This window comes from Amphiprion ocellaris, chromosome 4 (assembly GCF_022539595.1).
Source record: "Amphiprion ocellaris isolate individual 3 ecotype Okinawa chromosome 4, ASM2253959v1, whole genome shotgun sequence".
Taxonomy (NCBI): domain Eukaryota; kingdom Metazoa; phylum Chordata; class Actinopteri; family Pomacentridae; genus Amphiprion; species Amphiprion ocellaris.
The window spans coordinates 15195479-15217728 of NC_072769.1; the positions used below are offsets into that span (position 1 = coordinate 15195479).

General features: G+C 39.4%; 1 protein-coding gene across 15 annotated transcripts in view; it reads right to left on the reverse strand.

Moving 5' to 3' along the window:
- The window catches only part of camk2d2 (calcium/calmodulin-dependent protein kinase (CaM kinase) II delta 2), a 38997-nt gene that overhangs the window by 2979 nt on the left and 13768 nt on the right, over positions 1–22250 (reverse strand). The window contains exons 3-21 of one of the 15 annotated variants that reach the window (XM_035947648.2): positions 16470–16529; positions 15003–15057; positions 13449–13514; positions 12812–12884; positions 11128–11230; positions 10875–10958; positions 9731–9825; positions 8849–8971; positions 8534–8617; positions 8222–8264; positions 7069–7109; positions 5609–5668; positions 4158–4202; positions 3694–3742; positions 3105–3203; positions 2555–2575; positions 2076–2151; positions 1871–1965; positions 739–977 (exon numbers count right to left, since the gene is read on the reverse strand). In XM_035947648.2, the coding sequence (XP_035803541.1) occupies positions 745–977; positions 1871–1965; positions 2076–2151; positions 2555–2575; positions 3105–3203; positions 3694–3742; positions 4158–4202; positions 5609–5668; positions 7069–7109; positions 8222–8264; positions 8534–8617; positions 8849–8971; positions 9731–9825; positions 10875–10958; positions 11128–11230; positions 12812–12884; positions 13449–13514; positions 15003–15057; positions 16470–16529 (1505 nt within the window). In that variant the 3' untranslated portion in view covers positions 739–744. The remainder of the gene's footprint in view (positions 1–738; positions 978–1870; positions 1966–2075; positions 2152–2554; positions 2576–3104; positions 3204–3693; positions 3743–4157; positions 4203–5608; positions 5669–7068; positions 7110–8221; positions 8265–8533; positions 8618–8848; positions 8972–9730; positions 9826–10874; positions 10959–11127; positions 11231–12811; positions 12885–13448; positions 13515–15002; positions 15058–16469; positions 16530–22250) is intronic. The other 14 variants (XM_035947649.2, XM_035947647.2, XM_035947650.2 and 11 more) reach the window with 14 other exon arrangements.

Here is a 22250-nt window from a genome sequence, read left to right on the forward strand (position 1 = left end):
TCATCTTATAGTACTATTTTAAGCCTCCTCCGTCCTCTGTCCTCCTGCCTGTGACCTGGAAATCAATCTTAGCGTGCCATCTTGAAGTGTATCTCAATCCCTAAAATGAGGCGAGAGGAAACTTGCTGGAGCAGCTGTGTACAATCGCTGTCATTTTGCGAAAGTATAAACGATGTGTGACACAGCTGGAATGTGTAAATCATGAACTGACAAATATATATATATATATATATATATATATATATATATATATATATATATATAGATATATATATATATATATATATATAGAGATATATATATATATACATATATAGATTTTTTTTGTTTAAATACTCAATTGCAATAAAATAAATCTATCTATCGGCATTATTTCAGTTATGTATCATCTCTATTTTGTACTTCACAGCATATGTGTGTGTTAAAAAAAAATTTAACTTAAGGCATCAGTACATTGTTGTCATATTCTCACATTGTAAATCGATTTATAAGTAAATATATACTGTAAGTTGTCATGAACACTGTTCTGAGATCATAAAATACAGTGGTGGGTTAAAACAAAACAATGGACAGATGATGCAGCTGTGCCACACATCATATTTAATTGACGTTGCTTTAAAGCAACAGCTCCACGGCAAGAGTGTCTCATTTTGTTGTTCTACAAACTGAGGAATGAGATGTTGGTGATTGTGCTGACCACACCTGAATGAATCAAGGTTTCTGCTGTGTATTTCTTACTGTCTCTTACTGGGATGGGATGCTGGGCGATCCGGAGCGATGGAAGTGAATGTTCTGCCACTTTCCATCACGGCGGTGCCACACACGGGTTTCCTCAGACTGCATGGTGCGAGGCATGCCGCTGCCATCCATGTACTGGGTCAGCCGTATATAGGCAATACACGCCGCATTCTCCCCAATAAGGTGCACATGTGGGTTCAGGAGGATGGTGTGCACCGGCTTATTCCCTTTGGACAGTGCTGCAAATGAGACAGATGTTACATTGAATAAATATTGTGGAAAATATTTTCTTACTTCCTGTACTGGGTTGGATAAGAATTAATGCTCATTATGTTAATCCAATACAGAACTACAGCTGCATAGCTGTTCAAAAACAAAACACTAGTTCTTTCCTGGAATACTAATTGATATGAAAACAGAGGAGCTGCAGTGTCCATATGTTGATGTTGGAAGGTGGACAAGCACAAGCTCGCCAAGTGATTGAGGTTTCTGGGACATATCTGGTTTGTCTGAACTATATATACCCAGACTGAGAACATTCTGCCATTTATAGCAGTCATTATTCATTAGTGATTTTTTGCTCCAAGGTTATTCCATGCCCTTGTAGTATAGCGGCAAACACCAACCGAACACTGATAATAAATATTGATCTAGAACAAACATTCCAGCCCATATTTAATAAAGTCCTCATTATAATCTTAACATGTTCTTATTGTGACGGGCAACAAACAATTCATGTATTAGGTCATTCATCACATCATGCAAATGTAAGCAAGCATGTTTATTTTTGTTTAAAATCTCCAGAGCAGCAGGAAAACCTTCAACAAACTGATGAGCACAATGCTGTGTTTAATTTGGGTGCAGGACCAACCGACTCTCACTGCTCCTTTTGGAGCAAAGTCAGATCGATGGCTGGTACACATTTTAACAGCTCTAGATAACAGTGGTATAAGCAAGAATTTTATTTTGTGACAAATTCTCACTCAATTTGTTGAATGTGTTGACTCTGATGCTTAAATTGGCAATTTACTTGTTTTGTTCTAGAAAATACAGATTTTAATGTTTAATATAGGCTGTCATTTATGATACTGACTAATTATGATAAAGTCATAATGAACAGTCTTGAACTTACCATTCTCAAAGTAAAAGCGATGGAAATCATGTCCTTCCACTAAGTTGCCCAGAGCTTCAGGCTCAAAGGAAGTCAGACCGGGATCGCAAATCTTCCTGTTAGACCAAAAAAGAAAAAGCAAAACAGTAAAATCAGCAAAGGGAGTAAACAAATCCTTACTGCCAGTTAGATGTTGCTCTACAAACCTAGGGAGAAAGAAACTTACGCATAGGCCTCAAAGTCTCCATTGTTGATAGACTCAATCAACTGCTCAGTGACCTTAATAATTTCCTGTTTGCGGGCTACAACACAAGATCACAGAACATTGTCAACTGAACTGATGTAAAAAAAAAAATTGCGTAGGTACTTTATTTTCAGGCAAATGTTGGTCTGAGTGCAGGTAAAGAAAATCTGACATCAAATCAGCTTCAGATGGGTTCTAGTCTACAAATTTACAGGATTTCAAAGTTATTAGAAATGGAAGGCGCTCAAAAAAGTATTTCACAAAGTTTTTGATGTATTTCATCTCTGAGTAACAAAACAAGAAGAAAGCCTCCCATGACTAATAGTGATATCAGGCAGGAAAATGCAGGATGACACGATTTCTTTCACCCAACAAAGCTCAAAATGAACAAAGACAAACCAATGCTCAGATGCAAGTATTTGCTACAAAAGCAGTTTTAACTAAGTAATATTGACAGTTACCTTTATTGTTATTGGTGCAGGCTGGGGGATATTAAAAAAATTACTTAATTTGTGAAACAACAGACATGTGAAATAATAAAAAATACTGTATGTGAGAATTAGTCCTTCACCGTCATTTCCTTTACAGACATGAAATATGATGCTGAGTGTGTGTATATGAGTCAGCTCTTTACTGTGCCAGACAGTGTTTGGGTAAGTCAGAACAAAAGGTAAATCGAGGAGTAACAGGAGCATCTGTATTTACAAAGCAAGCATATGCAGGACAGTATCTTCTACAAATACAGTGGAATAAATCGAATGGGAGAAGCAAACGTTTGAGGGGCATAAACAAAGGATTCATTTCGCTGGAAAGGGGAAAGTCGGTGCAGTAGACGAAGCAATTATCTCAAACTACATCAAACACCCAGTTGTCTAAGCCGAGGAAATGATCTGAACATCAGAAACACAGGATTTGAGACACTTCACACAGAGAAATCACTATCCTACAGTGATGGCTGGGTAACAGGAGGTAAACAAAACAGGGCATCTCCCCCATTGTGGAGGGACTTACTCTGAAATGAGGAGGTGGGAGTCTGTCTTGAGTCAGACATCTGTGAGGAACGGCTCTTAGAACTCAAGATACCGCTCACTAAGCTGCCCAGACGAAGGGCTGACAGAGGTTGCATGGATGGGTGTGTGATTGGGTGTGAAGTATGTGACAAAGATAAGCATATATGGCAGGATAGGAAATATGGAGGAGAAAAAAAAACGATATTCTCAACAAAGCACAAGAAAGGGAAGAAAAAAGTAGAGAGGGGAAATGTTTAATTATACTGAAAACATAAAAGGCGTGCAGAAAAAAGGCATTCTTCACCAATTTCAGTATTAACCTCAGACGTAAAATGGGGGAGAGATGACACAGTCGAGGGTAAGAGAGAAAAACAGAACAGGGTGGGCAGCATTTTACGAGAGGAATTGACAGCCACAAGGAAGCTGCGGTAGTTAACTTGCTATAAACTGCATGGCAAAACAGAATAAAGAAAAAAAAACACAAAACAGTGATCAGTCTGATTGGAAACGATGAGGGCTGGCTGTTCCAACCATTTAGTGTAGGTGAGAACTGTAAGCAGACAACAGACAAAAACACAGGTTTGTCATACCTTTTACATCTTCATCCTCGATGGTGGTGTTGGCACTCTCAACGGACTCCTGACAGAGAGTAAAGCAAGACACAGATTCTGTTTATGTACCGCATGTATCTACAAAGATGTAGTAGTGCAATACGTATTTTTAGTACCAATGTGGGGCAAAGTAAAACATTTAAAATGTCAACTGCTCTTGCAAAGTCAGATTTAGGGGCATTTTTGGCCTTTATTTTTCAATTGCAATACAGCCAAGAGGAAATAAGAGAAGAGAGAGGAGGAATGACATGCAACAAGGTCATTGGCTGGGCTGAGTCTTAAAACCCTGAAGCCACCAAGATGCCCCAAGAGCATCATATATTAACAAGTGATTATATAACAGCACACAGTAAGGACAGTGGAAAGACCTACAGTGCAGGCAGTTTTGATATCAAGTATAACTATCAATAAAAAAAACACTAAGGGTGGTTTTGTGGTTATACCTTGTTTCCATCCACTGGGTTGTGAATCACAGTTGTCTGTGGTTCCTGAAGAGAACAAATGATGGAGAATTTATAAATAACAAAAGAACGCCAGAAAAGGTATGATGGCACAGACACTGTTAAAGCAGATGTGTTTGTGTGTATTTTCAAAATTTGAAGGTTAAGAAGATTTTAATCTGTCTGACTGTCTGTCTGTTTATCACAATGTATCTGACAGCGAATAAAAAATAAAGCCTTTGTCAATGGCCTGTGCTCACTTGTTTCTCATTCTTTGTGCTTTAATCTCTCCTCCAGCATGGCATTGTTGTCTTTTTTTCTGTCTGCTTTTCTCTCATCAGCCCTCACCACTGCCCTGCCTCGGTAATCAGATGTCTGAGCTTTTGTGGAATCGATCTTGATGACATGCTCAGTCCTTCTAATCACTCACCCAGATTACGCTAGATTATAACATCAGCAGCCTCGTGTGTGTGCCAGTGCGTGTATGTATGTGTGTGTGTGTGTGTGTGTGTGCATGATGATGGAGAGAGAAAGGAGGATATAGAGAGAGAGAGAGCTAAAGAGACAGATGTCATGTGCCTCTGTTCATGCGTAATCGACTTGACAGCAAATGGGGGGACAGAAAGCCTTTGACATCATGCAGAGCAGCAGTCATGTGGCCTGACGTCAGCAGCCAGTCAGCAGACACCATGCACAAGCAAATGAGTGACGGCCAAGGAGCCAGTGTCCTCACACCTCTCACAGCCATGCACAGACAAACCATGTCTGCAACAAACTCTAAATAATGCCTGTGCAGATTCTAAGTCTCTGATTTTACTCTCATATGCAAAATGGATAAAGTATATTTAATGACATGTAGGGAATTCATGCATGGTATAGGAGGGGAAAGAGGAAGGAGAGAAGAGGGGGGAGTCTGGAAGAATACAATGGGACAAAGAGGTTGAGGTAGAGGTTGCCCTAATCACAGATTACACTACTCAAACCCCAATCCAAACATGTGTAAAGGCTTATTGCTTCAGCCCAACATTAACATTGCATGAATGCAGCAAATCCAAACTAGCCAAGGTCTGTATGTTTATATGCCCCATGCATACTCTACAAATTCAGATGAATGAATGCATCCATGTGAATTAGAAATGTCTGAAGCTTTATCCAAACTATCTAGAGCTGGGACATGCTGCGTGGTCACAAAAGCTTTTACACACTGTTTCATTCAGGGATAGCCTAGACATCTGTTTCACTTCATATTACTGCCCTGGATTTCTTTATTCAGTATCCTTACACACCTGGTTAAGAATTTAAATCTTATCAAGCAAGGCTGAGATCAAACAGAAAATGATCTGACCCTGTGGAAAGGGTGAACCTGTACCTCCTCCACAGCGGGATGTGAGGGAGGGAGGCATCGATGTTTCGTGAATGAAGGTGTGGGTGTGGATGAGACTGTGTGTGTATACCAGTGCAGGGGCAGGGCCAGTGTCTTTAGGACTGGTCACTGTGTTGGCTTTGTTGTTGACCTGCAGGGGGCAGTGTAGAGGGGACATGACACACACTTTTCAAACACACACTCACACTTTCTCTCACTGCCTCTCTTTCTGCCTGGCTACCATCAGTTTCAAAACGATCATCCCAACTCATGTGCCCTGAAGATCTGATGTTAGCAGAACACAATAAGACCAAATTATGGAATCTGTGCATCTTACAAAGCGCACTATGTAATATGACTTATACTTTATTAGATATAAGGAAGGTCCATGTAGAGGAAAGTGCCATAACACCATCAACTGAGCTGTGCTAAAGGTACTTAGAAAGAAATTAGTTCCTGAAACCAATTTTCTTCAAAGGTAGCCATTTCTGATGTAACTCTAAGCTGCTATATTTGGGAGAAGATAACAGTGGATGTAATAATGTGGTGATGAGAAGCAGTTTCAATTTATTTTTGACCACCTTCCCTGTCAGATAAGACAGTAAAATAACATCAGTAGTCAACCAATTAAGAAATCGGCTCTCCTCCAGTCTAGATATTTCTAAATTATTTTCTTCATCCATCAAAGCAGTCGATGAAAACGTTTCCCAACACGACCCTTGTATGAATGTGCTGGTCAAAAATCAACATATTATGTGTTTAATATGGAATAAAAAATCTGAGCTGGCAACTTGTACATTCAGTGTCTTTGTCCTTGATAATCACAAAACCAACTATACAGTCAATTTCACATAATAGCCATGTCCCTTCTTTCTTTTTTTGACTAAAATGTCCAATGTCTTCATCAGATGGGGTCACATGGTGGGGGATAAACTCCCTGGAACTGATCTTGTAGCATGATACTTTGTAGGCCTGAGTGAGACCCAAACACAGTGACACAGATTCAAAACAATGTATGCAGGGGTCCAATTTCAAATCAACACTCACTTGTAGGAGAAACATTCACACAGAATTAGTCAGTCACACCGAAATACCTAACAATGTGACCAAACATTCACACATGCACCTCTGCATCAGGTGTTAGATTTCAGATTGGGCCTCAAACACACAAAGAAACTAAGATAGAGCACACCAGGGCCTCTACAGTAAAAGATTAAATGATTATGGGAAATATGAGACATGGTAAATTCAGGAAATACCGACAGGAAGAGAAACTAAAGAGATCAGTGAATTTTTAAAAAAAAGGATGATGAAAGCAGAACAGAAACAGAAATAAATAATGTGGTTTGGCTGTGGCGCAAAACAACTGTGAGATCAAGCTAAGAAAATAACAACCATTTCCCACAACTTGGAGTGACTGTCCCTGAATGATGATGTTGTTAAGTGCACAATGCATAATAATAACAATCAGTAAGGCTCCTCAGATGCCGAACGTTCCAAAAACATAATGCAAGAAACAAAGCATGTTCTTCGTTGTGCAAAGCAGCTCACCTTAACGCCGTCTGCCTTCTTGTTGAGCAAACTCTTGGCTGCTGTAGAAGCAAAGAAAGAGACAACACTTCAGCATGAGAGTCCACAAACAGAGTCTTGTACCTGAGGCTACACTAACATGCAGCAAGCATATCAATCAACTGTGCTTATCTTCAAATTCCAGGTGCAAAATCCGACTGCAAGGTCCATAATGCAATGCAGCAAATGCTCCGAATAACATCATCATTTATGCAAGTTGTGCTATCGTACTACATACTAATTCATACGTGTGAGGCTGAACTGTGGGTGGTTAATTGGGTGTATATATAGCAGGTGGTGAAAAAGATAATCTACCCATCTCCATTCTTAAATTGGCATCTGCACACACACACATGCACTGAAACTCTGGCACGCACACATACACTCCCACCATTCTTTATTCTCACTTTATTTTCTCACGGTATAAAGAACCCAAACTGCAAAATGCATTTCAAATTCATGCTGTGTGCTTGTTTAAATTTCATTCTGATCTTATATTGGCACTTTTGCAAGCGTGATTTTTAAAAATTGCTTCTTCAAATACCAAATCATGCATATGTGACTGGCTATTAGAAGAACAGGACATCTTAAATATCACAACTTTAGTTTGGTATAGTTGGACCCAGACCCACATATTTCCCTGCCATCCCAAAAATCTTACCTCAAATGGATACCATAATCCAAACCAAAAAAAGGAAAGAAAATTGAAAAAAGAAGAAAATGATGAATAATAAAGAGACACAAATGCACTAATGCATTGCACTGTACAATGAAGAGAGAAAGTGGACTAGCAGCAGCCTGAGAAATTAGAGATAGGTGAAAGGAAAAACATGCAAAAAGTATGACAAAGTGCAAAAATAGAGATAGAGTAGTAGAACAACACCTAGAGAGATAGAGGGAGGTGACTGGATCATCTCAGAAACAGACTGAATGTATTCAGTAATAGTCATTTTTTCCCCCAAAATTATAGTCTTTACACTATTTTAACTTCTTTGTAGTGCCTCAGTACAAAAAGATGCACTTCTCGTAGTGCACCTAACCAAACAACCTTCAGTATTAAAGGCTCTAAATGTTCCTAGTGTAGAACATATGTTTTGGAAACCAGGTCTTGGTCACCAAGCTTAGAATGACATACCTGAGAAGTTTCTCGTGACCAGCAAAGTGGTCAATATCGCTCCCTGCAGTGAAGGAAAAGAAGGCAAGAAGGAGGAAATGATAATGCAGGAAAGGAAGGAAGAGACACAAAGGAAGGTTGATTATAAGTTTGCACAAGAAAAGAGAAGCACAGTAAAAGGGCAACTTGTAGGCTTTAGAGAACAAGTCATCATTTCTAAGTTAGTCTGAGAAGTTAGTCTGAGAAGTGAGGTAGGCAGAGAGGGGGAGAGAAAGGTGACTGGATGGATTGTTCTACATAAATAGAAGCATGAAGGATTGCCAAAAGTCTCACCTTGAGTTTCCTCCTGGCATTGAATTTCTTCAGGCACTCCACAGTCTCCTGCCTGTGCATCATGGAAGCTACAGTGGACCGTTGCTGCAGGAGGAAGATGAGAGGATTTGAGGATTAGGAGGGAATGGAAACAATGGGTGGGAGGAATGTATAGATGTGTCTGTGTGGGCAAACAAACTGCGGATTAATGTGTGTTCATGGAAGTTAGGTAATGCAGCGTTTATGTAATCTGTTACCTCCGATGGTTTACTATTATCAATATGTGAGTCTTTATTTCTGTATCTGAATCTGTTTGTGTGTGTTTGTGCCACATACGCAGATCCAGGGGTGTTTGAGGGCCTCGGCGGCAGTGATGCGTTTACTGGGGTTGATGGTTAACATCTTGTTGATCAGATCTTTGGCCTCAGGAGTTACAGTGTCCCACTCTGGGGACGGAAACTGTCAAGAATATGTCAAGCACTCATTACAGAGACAAAACTAACAGGAACATAATAATAAAGCATTTTGGATACTTTTTAACTAACAAAATATAGTAGAGGATGAACATGAAGGAAAATAAACATGTGAACAGTCAGAAAATGAATATAACAATGCTCCTCTAAAGGGAGGATGGAGCCAATAGTACAGTAAATGTGTGTATTCAAGATGGTATGCATGTTATCAGGACCAGAAGATTTTATTGGAGCATCATTTCCACTGAAGTGATACAAGCAGTGGTGGAAATTAGTAGGCAAGAACACAGTCCAGGTAATCCTTTAGATTTGAAGTTATGATTAGAATATTTTTATTCTGCTTTTTATAAATAAAGCATTTTTTAAAATAACTTCTCCAAACTGATTCATATAAGATAAACGTGTTTCGTTCTTTAGGGTTATGTGGAAATCGAATTTCATACTAATAGGGAAAAAACTTTAGTATTGATTTATCTAGATTCAAAGATCAAAAATGTACAAATAATTTGGACAAACACAACTGGCTCGGCTCTGTATGACTCGTCCTCATCCTACTGGTATTCAAGTGTATTGATGGACAAAGTAAACAGCCTAGTTGAAGAAATAGTTATGACACTAAACGCCTGAGAAGTAATGTGTAGAGGTGTATTTTAAGTTTGGGCATGTTTCAAGTCAGTTTTCGGCAAAATCACACTTCGTTTTTCTAGGTTGCAGTCCTATGTATTATATGTATGTCCACACTTACATCATAGGCCCCGGCCTTGATTTGTTGGTACAGACGGTGTTGATCCTCGTCCCAGAAGGGAGGGTAGCCCACCAGCAGGATGTACAAAATCACACCTGGAAAAAAACAGGGGTCATGTGAAGTTTGATGCTATGTGCAGCTGGGTCAATATATGATTGCGGGACCTTTTGTAGCATAGTTAAAAGGTATTATACTTGATGTTTTTGGTGTTTTCAGGCCTAAAACCAACATGGCCGCCGATAACCAAACACCACATGGCATTTTTAGAGAAAGATTCTTCTAAAATATTATATATACAATTGAGTAAAGTTGAAATTGAAAGTTATTTATAAAGATATTATAGTAAACCTGTTGACATGCCATAAATCCACACTTGACTCACACACTACTTTATTTTAAATAACTCAGAAAGCCTTGGAGTCTGGCCAGTCTTTTCTTCAGGAGGAAATGACATCATGTGGAGCAGGTCATGTGATCTGGAATTAACACACTTCCTTGAGAGGTGTTTTTATAATGCGTAACTTAGTTGAAAGTGATTTCTCGGAAACAGATACAATTTGTTATTTTCCATATGAAATTTGATACAGTGCCAAAAAAGAAATATCTGTCATGATTATCTCAACTTAATAAAAAGAACACAAGCAAAACTTTTTATGAATAAGCTCATTTTATTATTGGTTAGCTAATTAGAAGGTGGTTGTTATTAAATTCAGACGGTTATTTAGTTTATTTAGTTTAGACATTTTAATGATTTCCAGTCATTTTTTAAATAAGTGATTGTTTCCACAGTAAATAATTGTGGAATTTGTAAAGACAAGATCATAATGAACATAAAAAACATATATATATTTTTACTTTTAATAAAAATGTATGCAAGATATATCCCATGGACTTCAAAAGTCCCTCAATTATATATTGACCCAGCTAATACCACTATAATGTAGGATTTTATGTTGATATAGACAATTGTATTCACCAACAATGTAAAATTCAATCATACAACTGCACAAAACACTCAGAACAACATAAGACTGCAGTGTTGGGACAGACAACTCTACTTGACTAGGTCAAACAAGACCATAGATTGTAGAAGTGGTAGGAGTGTCAAATTCAGTTCCAGTGAGAGAATCTGAATGTTATTTACCACAGGCCCACATGTCCACTGGTTTCCCATATGGGTCTTTCCTCAGAACTTCTGGAGACAAGTAGCCCGGAGTGCCAGCAAAACCTGAAGGAGTAAAATGAAGGGAGGGAGGAGTTGTGGAATGGCAGGCGGGTATGGGCAGTTCAGTGACTGAGGCTGTTTGTCAACTACCTGAATGACTGATTGACTGACTGACTGGTTGCTTGATTGACCAACTGTTTCAGCTTGTAAATATGAATGGATGAATACTCACCAAACCATGCCTGCTGGTCCCCCTGCACCTCGATAGCCAGCCCAAAGTCAGCCAACTTGACCGCCGCCCCCTTCAGCTTACTGGCCAATAGAAGGTTCTCAGGCTGGGGGGGGCGGAGTCAAACAGGTTAGAGGTGAGAGGTCACACGCTCTGGGAACATGTTGCCCACAGACACAGATCTAAGATCAGATTAGCCAGACCAAATCCTAATCAGCACCATTAGGGGTCAACAGCACTAAACTGCTCTTAAATCAGTGTCCGAGGCAACTCCCTTTCTGCCACACAAAATGACAGAGAAACAAAAATGTGCACGGGACCAAATCTCTACGTGACCACGGACATTTTTCACGCTGGAGCTGTGGACTTGCTCCATCAGCCTCATGGATTCTGAGGGGAGTGTCTTGGTAGTAGACGTGAGCTGCTCGTCCACAGTAACACCAATCCACTGTTAAAATCCATGAGTGGGAACAAAGTGCACACTGCAGGGAGAAGGATACAGGGGGAAGGTGTGGTGTAACGGGAGACGTGGGTGTAAAAACAAGTGACTCAGCCACATATGTGTAACGACAAACACACACTTGCACACTAACACAGTTTAGCACGATCGTAAATAGTATATGCAAGCCCACAGCATGCACGCTCTCGTGCACGCGCACACAGACACAGGTGCAGAAAGGTCTTTGCTAACCTGAGGCCAGTTAGACAGTGCGCTCTAATGAATAAAACATTTTCTAACATTTAGGGAGTCTAAACACAGACAGCCTGTGAGTAGTCAGTTTATGGCAGACGTGTGACTCAGGACACAGACACTAACTGACAACTGGACACATCTACATAATGATTTACATAATGATGAATAAATCCTCCTGATTATGAAGCACACAAAAACTTTAAAATCACTTCAGCAAAGGACATCCAACTAAACAAAGTGAATCAACATGGCTATTATTCTCCCTTTTTTTGAGTTACATGCTCAAAATCCATTTGACCACATTCAGAAGAGCCCTCTTGCATTCTATTCCTTCCGCATCAAAATGCTCATGGGAAGTTATGAGAATACAGGCTACCATTAGAATATTCATGACCTTAGAAAATCTTTCATATCTCAACAGAATTTTTACATAATTATGCAAATGGTGATCATTCCTGAGCTTCTGGTTCGTGATTGCTCCTATTTCTATCAACACTGCGCCACATTCGGGATGGTTACACAACCTCACACACTCACAAGAATACAAGCATGCTCACAGTAACATCGAGTAGAATTTTTGAGGGGATCCTTATTCTTGACAGTACCACTGAACCACAAATACAAGAGACAAGCTCAACAAGGATCTAATATAATAATACAGAAGAAGAGAATGAAGCAGGAGAGAAGTAGGTGGCCTTCATTCACATTTCTGCAAACCAGAACTGCAGCAAGTTTCGAAGCTGAGGTCAAGGTCATGTCAGCTTTAGTAAATACCTAAAGCTTTTATTCCTCTACAAGGAAGAACGAGAGAATGTGACAAATAAAAAACCTTTATAACGGGGCGACGTTTCCCATCAGATGAGTAAACTTCCATTTCAAAGTGCACAGGTCAAGACTTGTAGGTCTTTCTGGATGTCATCATCTGTGGTGCAGGTTCAGGACTGGGAATGGGATTTTGTTTTGGGCTGCAGCGATGGCTGTGGTCATACAAACCTTCAGGTCCCTGTGAACGATCCCATTAACATGGCAGTGGTGGACACTCTCCAGGATCTGCTGTATGCAGTGGCTGAGGGCAAGACAGCAATGGACAAGTGAAGGTTGTGATGGAACAAGTGATGGGAAAGAAAACAGAAAAGGAAAGAAAGCAAAGAGAAAAAGGAGATGAGGGGAAATAATTGAGGAAAAAAGAAGAAGAAACTATTTCATAACAATATATCATAAGTCGGTACTATTAGACTTCTTATGCTGTTTTCTTAATGGATAATATATCACATGATGGCAAGTCATTTTTTTTGAAGATTTAATGCATTACACCATATAGATCCACAACAGAAAAACACACGTTCTCTTTTTCTGTGTGTCTCTGGGGAGGCAGTATTTCTGCATAAAACTGGCAGCATAAGGTAGGCCGTGTATGATTAATACCGCAGGCTATATGTCATTAATCACCTTTATAAATAACTCCATGAGATGCCTCAGAGACAAGGCAGCTGTATCACACCTCTGAGACGACCATATGTGAAACACACAAATATACACATATATAGAGGCGCATGCAGTTCTCTCCAGTAACAGAGATGCATAATGGGTGCTGTGCTCAGCAGAGAGTGTGTGTGTGGGTGTATGTTACCTGGCATCAGCCTCACTGTAGTACTCCCTGGCTACTATATCCTCAAACAGCTCTCCTCCTGTCACCCTGCGGGGAGACAGAGACGATGTTAGTTTGTACACGACTCAGTCTCTGCATCGACATGTACTCATTCACTGTTGCATAAATGTAATCAAACACCTAACCCAGGGTTTTATACTATATATAGTTAGAATACATGACTTTAAATGTAGCTAAAGCCATGCATCTGTGTGCATTAATGCTAAAACGTATATTTGCATGTGCAAGCACATGTGATGATGACAGTTGTGCTTGTTTCTTCGCTGCACTTTAGTGTATGTGTGTGTGTGTGTGTGTGTGTGTTAATGTGAGTGCATATCCTAACAGGATACATGCACACACATGCTGGAGAGGGAATAGATCAGAAATTGCTATCACCAGGTCCTCATAAACTTTAATTTGCTGCTCAGAGCGTAATGCATCACTAAATTAAAATGGGCTAGCCCCACAAAGCAGGTCTTTATTTTCAGCCAGTAACTGCCAGGTGTAACTGTTGTGTAGTTAAACGAATCAACAGCTCGCTATTATACGACCTGTAGAGCAGTAAAAGAGTTCATATGAATTATATGTGACACATCCTAATCGACAAATCAAAACACAGTTTAACTGCAGTTTTAAAGATGATTGTATTTCATAAAAATAGCACAATACATGTCAAATTACAACAAAATAACGCTACTAACATCAGACTTAATAGCATCAGTTAGCGTAGCTTAATCGGACATATCACTCCAAACGGCATGAATAAAAATGCTGAATGACGTGCATTTTTTAAAAAAGCTATAATTTGACCGATACGGCAACATGAGTCATGTTTTACTTTAGAATGGTTAAATTTGCATTGATTTTCACAGAAGCAAAATAATGATAATATTGTTTGCTGTATTCTCTTATCCTGAGAGAATATGATTTATAATCATCTCTGTAGGACTTAAATGCTTCATTTAAAATCACACATTGTGACACTTTTACTTTTAAAATTGCACCTCCTGCATTCAGGCTTTGCTCTTCATGTTATGATTTCAATAAAATGTCTATTAATTGCCCTTAATTTCACCATGAAGCACATTTCTCCATGCAGGTAAACAGTACAATAATAATAATAATTATGAGGTACAAGTAATGCTCACATTTACAGAAGACTAGCAGTTAATTTCATTGCATTGTTCACCTCTAAAACTGTCATTTCGGGCAATTACGTTACAGCTTTGACATGTGATGTTCAGTTACAGTGACTTTATGTTTACACAGCTGATTGCTTAAGATTGGAAAGTGCTACAAATGTCTCCTAGAAAACAGTTTATGCACAACTTAACCAGCCAAGACATTATTTTTGGTTTTATTATGTAAAGTGCTCATTTGAAACTACCTACTCAGAACCTTGCAGCTTCAAAAGAAATAACTATATTTGTATACATAGTATTATCCTCATGGCATTATACAAGTGAGGAGGGAAAGTAAAACAAGACAAAACATGTGTGTGTGTGTGACGGAGAGAAAAAATCTGTTACTTACAGATCAAACACCAGATAGTGGAAACCCTCTTCTGATATGCTGTCATGAAGTCTTACTGTGAAGGAGATTGAACAAAAAATGCCAACATGTGTCAGAAAAAGGAAACAGGAGCAGAAGAAAGAAACTAATTAAAGAAGACTCAGTCAGTATTCTACTATTAAAGCCAACATTCAGTATTTACATCTTCTTTTATTCTGCTGGGTCTCAGCTTTACTGCACGTTGAAACAAGATGGTAGTATGTAAAGTATGCAGCAATATGAGGCACTAAGCGTAAGTCACATAGCAGAATGAGTTTCTAATGTAAAATATATTCCACTCTCTCTGGTGATGATTTATTCTGCTGCTGACAGTGGATGGTTTCTGAAAAAGTTTCTGAAATGTTGATGTTTTAATTAAATTCCAATTATAGCGTATATACCTAACTACAGATTATTCTTTTTAAATAACTCAGCTATAAATTATATATGTTTGCTTTGTGAAATGGGCCGTTGCTTCAAGCATTAATTTAATTAATCTTGATAACACCAGTAACACACTCACACAGTCAAACAAGGGATTTCTGCATCACTGTTTTGACACCTGCATTTAAATCTGGGGAAACAAACTTTCTGACCTGGTTTCAATTTAATTCTTGCAGTTGTTTTTTTTTGAAAAGTGAAGTGTTAAGATACACAAGACTGTGTTTTGAGAGCATGAATCCAATGATGTCTGCAAAACCCACTGAAACATTTGGGAATTTACTGAAAGGATGTAGCACGTCATTTTCAAGGGGGTCCTAAAAACACAAACACCTACAAAAATACAGAACACATTTGGCTTCTGACGCAAAACAAATGTCCTTAATGCTGATTTGTTATACGATCATGAAATTGGTTCATGAGATTTTGAAGCCAATGAGTTTGAAAAAATCTGTCGCGGTTGTTCCTAAACTTGATTAGAGCAGACTTATCTTGGAAAACAGAACAAGGATTGTTTGAGAAATGTGAAAGTGTGACAGTAAAGAAAATAAAAGTGTGGATGAGTGTAAAAACAAAAGAGGAACGACAGCTTTTATCAGAGGGATAATGAGGAGGAACGAGTGGACGGGGTCAGTGGTTTAGCAGGAGGGTGGAGGAATCCTGTGTCTTTTTGATGACTCAGCTGGGAGAGCACACAGGTACATTATCATTAGATGCTTGTACACTGACACACACACACATATATACACACACACACACACACACACACACACATATATATACACACACACACACACACACACACACACATGCTTGGTGCTTTCCCTCGCTCTCTCTCTCATAACTGTGTCTAGAAGATGAATAGCCACAGCAGAAATCACAAGAGACCTGAGGAAAATGTGTGTGTGTGTGTGTGTGTGTGTGTGTGTGTGTGTGTGTGTTTTCATTTGTATCGGTGTGAGTTTATGTGTGTGTGCGTATTTTGGAGATGGAGGACACTCAGCTCACCGATGTTGGGGTGCTTCAGTAAACGACAAATCCTCGCCTCTCTCTCCAACTTTTGATGATCTAAAAGAAAAAAACAGCAGAGACACAAACAGAGATGAGTTATTTTAATGCTCTTCATTATTCCCTGCTATGATTGGCTCTCCACATCATCCAACATGAAGTTGGCTCTAAGTTAGTTCTGACTCGCTCGGAGGACACATTGCAGTGTTTGGGCATCGTTGTCGGTGCCGGTGTGTGTTTGTGTTGTGTCGGTCGGTGTGTGCGCGCTGGCTTCGCGTCAGCCTGCTCTTTTCGTTATCAGAACTGAAATGCTTGACAAGAATAATGTGACCTGATATGTGCTTGGTTATGTGCCACAAACAGGCAGGCGACAGCGAACAATAAACAGAGGGAACAGCCACAATGGATTCATGTTGACCTCTGGTGCCAGGCTCAACATAAACTCCTGCAACGCACAGGCAGCTTCCATTTGCTGCCCCGAGGACATAATAAATGAAATTAAAGTAAATATCACATATTTAAAAGCTTTACGTAAATTAAAGGCAGGGCTCAAGAGGCTTTTCCAGCTATTAACATTTCTTCCTTCACTTATATGAAAACACAGATTAAGAAGCTGGTCTGGGCATTAGAGTTGAAATCAATATCGCCAAATGAATACAAATACACTGTGTTTCATTATGCATACATGAAAGTAATCATTTCAAATGCAAGAAAGAAAAGCCTTAATGTTGCTTTTTTTGTTTTTAAGTTGCGTGGGATTATTTATCTGGACAGAAAGTTAATTTGAAAATGAAAAAGGCCATCCATCCTACAACTGATGAGCATTACCTGCTTCTCTGTAGAGTTTTACTGGAGTCTCTCCCAGCTGGTATGATAAATAGATAAACAACAAATTATTTTATTATCGTTTAGCCTTATGTGAGACAAAAGATATTGTAAAGTAAGCAGGGGGACTCTAATATCATCAGTTATACCAGGGCAGCTATCCAATTTAGAATCACATAATTTCTGGCAATATTGAAAATTAATCAGGAGCTTTATGGAAATATTGGAACTGGATTTCTGCATCAGTGTGATGAAGCACCTTGAGTCGTCAGGCAATTAATGAATTTTACCTGCCAAAAAAAAGACTCATCTTTAAATAATTTTCACTACAACAATAAATTGTGTGCTGCTGTTGCCGTATGTATTCTGCAGTCCATAACAGTCTGTGCATCAGTTTACCGACTGAAGAATAAAACGCAATTATTTATTCCTTAGTATATTTCATCTAAATAAAACATAAGCAATCCATGAGCTTTTATTTTAGAAAGTGGAAATTTAACTGATTGTTGTTGCTAGCATATGCCAAATATCTAGCAAAACATCTAAGAAGCTGATAACAAGAGGTACACCTCTGCTACCAGGAAAACCACCAAATTTCAGTAACTGAACGCTGCCTTCTGGGAGAGGCAGAGAAGTGACAGCGAGTGCTACTGTATTCTAACTGTAGTGCAACAGAACCCCTGACAGCGTCAGACAGCAACATTTCAGTCTGGTCTCGTCTGTGAGAGCAGACTGAATTGGTCTGACTTTGTGAGCATGAAGTGATGCTCAAATGTCCAGTGACTCCGATACGGAAGAACTGAGTCAGAACAGCAGTCGTTATAATGAGTAACGGAGTACGGTGTTGAGGTGACCCACTTCAACTTTGCTTGAGGACACATGGGAAAAGAGAAAGAGAGAGAGAGAGAGAGAGAGAGAAAGAGAGAGGGGAGCAGCGGGTTCAGCTTTTTTTCCAAATAAAATAGGACGCCTATTTTTCACTCTCATCTGTGTCTCCTTCCTCGGCTCTTCTTGATGCTATGGAAACTGTGGGCTCAGTGCAGCACAGAGGCAACGACACCAACAAAGAAGCACCAGGCAGCTTGTTCTCATTATAGGTCCAGGTATCTGTTTGTTTCGTGTCAGCATATCGCTGCACCTATAGGAAGCAACAGGCAGACGCCCAGACAAATTTAGGGCTCCGTATGCTTCAGAACCAAGTGGAACTTGGCGTGCTTTCAAATGTGCAGTAAAATGCCAGTACGATATGTTCATTGTGTCTGAGAGACTGTTCATCTACACCAAAAGGTTGAACATTATCAGTCATGGCTGAGATGAATCCGTGTAAGATTCCGACAGTGAAATGCAAAACAAAAAGAACACGGGCTGTGGCTGCGATGCTCTTAAAAGCTAAAAATGCACGTGAGAGATTCTGATTTTAAACCTAGCGGGTAGAGTTGGTAAAACACTGAAAACCACGGAGGAAGAGATGTGTCACATCCTGTCGGCTTGTTCACCTCAGAAAACTCTGTCTTAAAAAATACAAAAAAAAAAAAATCAACAAACTTAGATAGCACTACCACACTATCTTACAAAATTATTTTCTTTAATCACAACAGTAGCTGCAGTGGTGGTGAAGAAAACAGCGTGGAAACTTCTTCTCGTTGCCAGCATCCAGAACCTAATGTAGTTTTTTTCCTGTGGCTGCCATGTGTCTGCTATGTTGCCTGCGAGAACACGGCAGTTTCGATTTCGTTGAACAACACCGGCAGCTTTACAGACGAGCACAGCAGCACAGAGACAGAAGAGCATCCTGACAGGCAGCAGCAGCAGAAAAAATGGCAGCTCTGCCGTTACTGCATGATTAGCAGGACCCCCTGAGCAAGGTCACAAATCTCGCCTTATGTTACTGAATGGCACATAATCCTTTTACATTTGTCTCAGTCTAAAACACAAACCCTGCTTTTGCGTTGCTAATTTAATAGATTCATTGCAGTAACCTCACCATGCACCTTTCTTAACCAGATATTTTGTGTTTGGTTATGCATCTATATTTGATTTAGTCTGACAGCATAATGTTACATGTTACACTGACAACTTCTGCTGTGTGTACTCATGAGGAGTTTAAATAACTATTTATTATTGTATTTTACTGATGCAAGGTTATTCAGCTAAATAGCAGTATACATAATAGATTCATGATATTTTAGAAGAAAAAAACTATTGTGCATTATTGTATTCACACTGTGTTCATTTGAAACATCATCACTGGCAGTAAGTTCACTACATAATTCATCATGACAGCATTCTACAGTAGACAGATTACTAGAGAGCAAACAATACCCTGCTAAAGTTAGACTCGTCCATATTTTTAGCTCCCAACCTTTCTGCTGCATACTGTAAAACACATCCAACTGGCCAAACCTGTATCATACTGTAGCCTCTGACCAAAAAGTTATTATTACTATTTATTTCTTCCAGAATGGCTCACTTATGTGCATTCATTTACAGCAGGAAAACTGACTTCTGGATTAAGATAGGGATGCTACGTTGCAGACAATCGTGTCCACTTTGAAGCTCCCCAAAAGAAAAGTTTACCACAACGAAAGCAAAACATTTGGTGTTTGTAGTGAACTTTACATATTTTTGTTGTTCAAATGCAATCTTTTGGTCACATTACAGAGTAGAAGTCCCATGCTGGGGCTTTAATAGTCAAGAAACATAAGAATAACCACTTGGAAACTTCACAATTCCAAATAAAACCTGTCAAAATCAACTTGGATGCTTCATGGGAAAACGGTTTCACTTCGAATCAGCAGCTGATGGTGAATATAAAGTCAGTCATGTTAGGTTGATGGCCTTTCTTTGTGCTGGACTCACTGACTGTACACAGTGAAGTCATATGGCAAGCTTCTCTCCATCATTTTCCACCTCCACTTTTTCTTTCTCTCTGTCTCCCTCCTCTTTCTCCCTCCTCCACAGGTAGTCTACCTTCTAGCCGGCTGGACATCTGTTGTCTAGCAACTCCTGCACCAATCAGAGCATCAGGCCTCTCCTCTCCTCTGCAGTGGAACCAGCCTTGCATGCAAATGGCAGACATCGAGAGTTCACACACAACTATCGGACTCTACAGAACTACCGACAGGAGAGCACAAGTAACTAGTTCTGCAGGAGCGTATGTGTTTATAACTTTAATGAGAACACGTCTGCTCTCGCACAATGTGAAAATCGCTCAACCTGTCATGCTTGGAACACTGAATGTGAACTTGAATAAGGATGGAAGAGTAGGGTGGAGAGCATCACACATACTGTACTGTAGTGCAACAGTTAAGGGTTGTTATGCTGATGCACAACATTAAAAGGAGAGCAGAGAGTGCAAGGAAGAGTACACATTTGTCTGCATGATGATGCTTGAGCTATAGAGAAGATACATTTAGTTGTTGTGGAAGACAGGAAGCTGCTAAAAGCTCTGCCAAACCTGGAAAATGTGTTAATAGGGTGTTGATTTCAGGGAGAAGCTATAACTATACTGTAAATACTCCTAAGATAAGCTGGCTTTTAGTGAATAATCTTATGAAATTAAACATTGTGCATTATATTTAGCCTATACTGTTTATGAAAATACTTGTTTTTCCAAGAGAATGATCCAGTCCAGAAGATTTTAAGAGCTTTATGAATGTAATGTGTCATTCTGTGTTGAGTTTGTATGGTTTCCCTGAGCTATGTGGTTTTCCGTTGAGAGGGCCATTATTTTTGCATACTTCAAAGACACGCAAGATAACCGGATTGGAACACAAAAGTGCATGAGTGAAGGTGTGACAGTTCCCATGTTCGCCTAACGGAGCATTTTTATGTCTTAATGGACAAGTAAATCGCATTTTACACCTTCTCCTAACACAATTTTGCAGCAGGCAACTCTGAAATCTGCCTGACTGTCGAAAACTCTCAGACTGACAACAATGAGTTGTGACTGGCTGACAAAAATGCTTTACAATATTTAAATGTATCTGTGTGTGTGTAAGCTTGAGTCCTGTTGCCATAGACATTAGTGAGAGGCTTTTTGCCGATGCGGTCAAAACTGACAGCAGCATTTCTACATAATGTGAAGCAAATGCAATTGTGCAGACAAATGTTAAGCTACTCCAGTCAGCTGTTATCATTCAGGACTGTCTGCACCTTTTTGGCGGGATCATAGCTGAATGTCTGTCCGTCTGTATGCTACTCTGTCCAGCAGAATTCCTATTCATTTATAAAGTAAAACCATGACGGTTGGTAACTTCATTTAAAATATACAGAGTTCTTTGTGTATCAGTGAAAAGTTTCCTCATTCATTTTTTTAATGACATCAACATGTTGGAACTTGTCTTTTAATCCGCTATTTTGGCACAAAAAAGACATTTACTCTGTCTGTAATGGCAGATGAGTAACCGTCTTCCACATTAATGCCAAATAATCTATTTGTGCTGTAAAACAATCCGTAAGCTCTGTGGTGAAATCTTACTCTGAGAAATATTGTGATGCAGTGCAGTAGCCACAACAACCTTGAAATGTTTTAATAATGCTCTCTTTTATGCTTATGATAATCACAACACTATGTCAGAACCTCCTGTGGCGAAGATAAAATTGCTACATTACAGATGCAACAGATTTAAAAATTTTAAAAAAAAGACAAAATCTCACTCACAGAGAGTCCAGCTTGCTGTACTTCAGTCAGCTGCTTCCACTGACCTCTTGCATTTGCCACATCATAAACCATGTTGTCTAAAACAATCTATTTCTTGGTGTCAGCATTCCCAGTGTGCAGCCTTTGTGCTGGCCAGATTAGGATTTCACACGTTGTACTGTATTTAGGACAGTCCAGTTGTTGTACACGTCTAAGTCAGTTTGTCAACAGCAAGAACCGATTAAGTAGGATTTCAAATGTGTTGCTACCACCTCTAACATTCAGAGATGGAACCCTACAATTTTGCAATAACT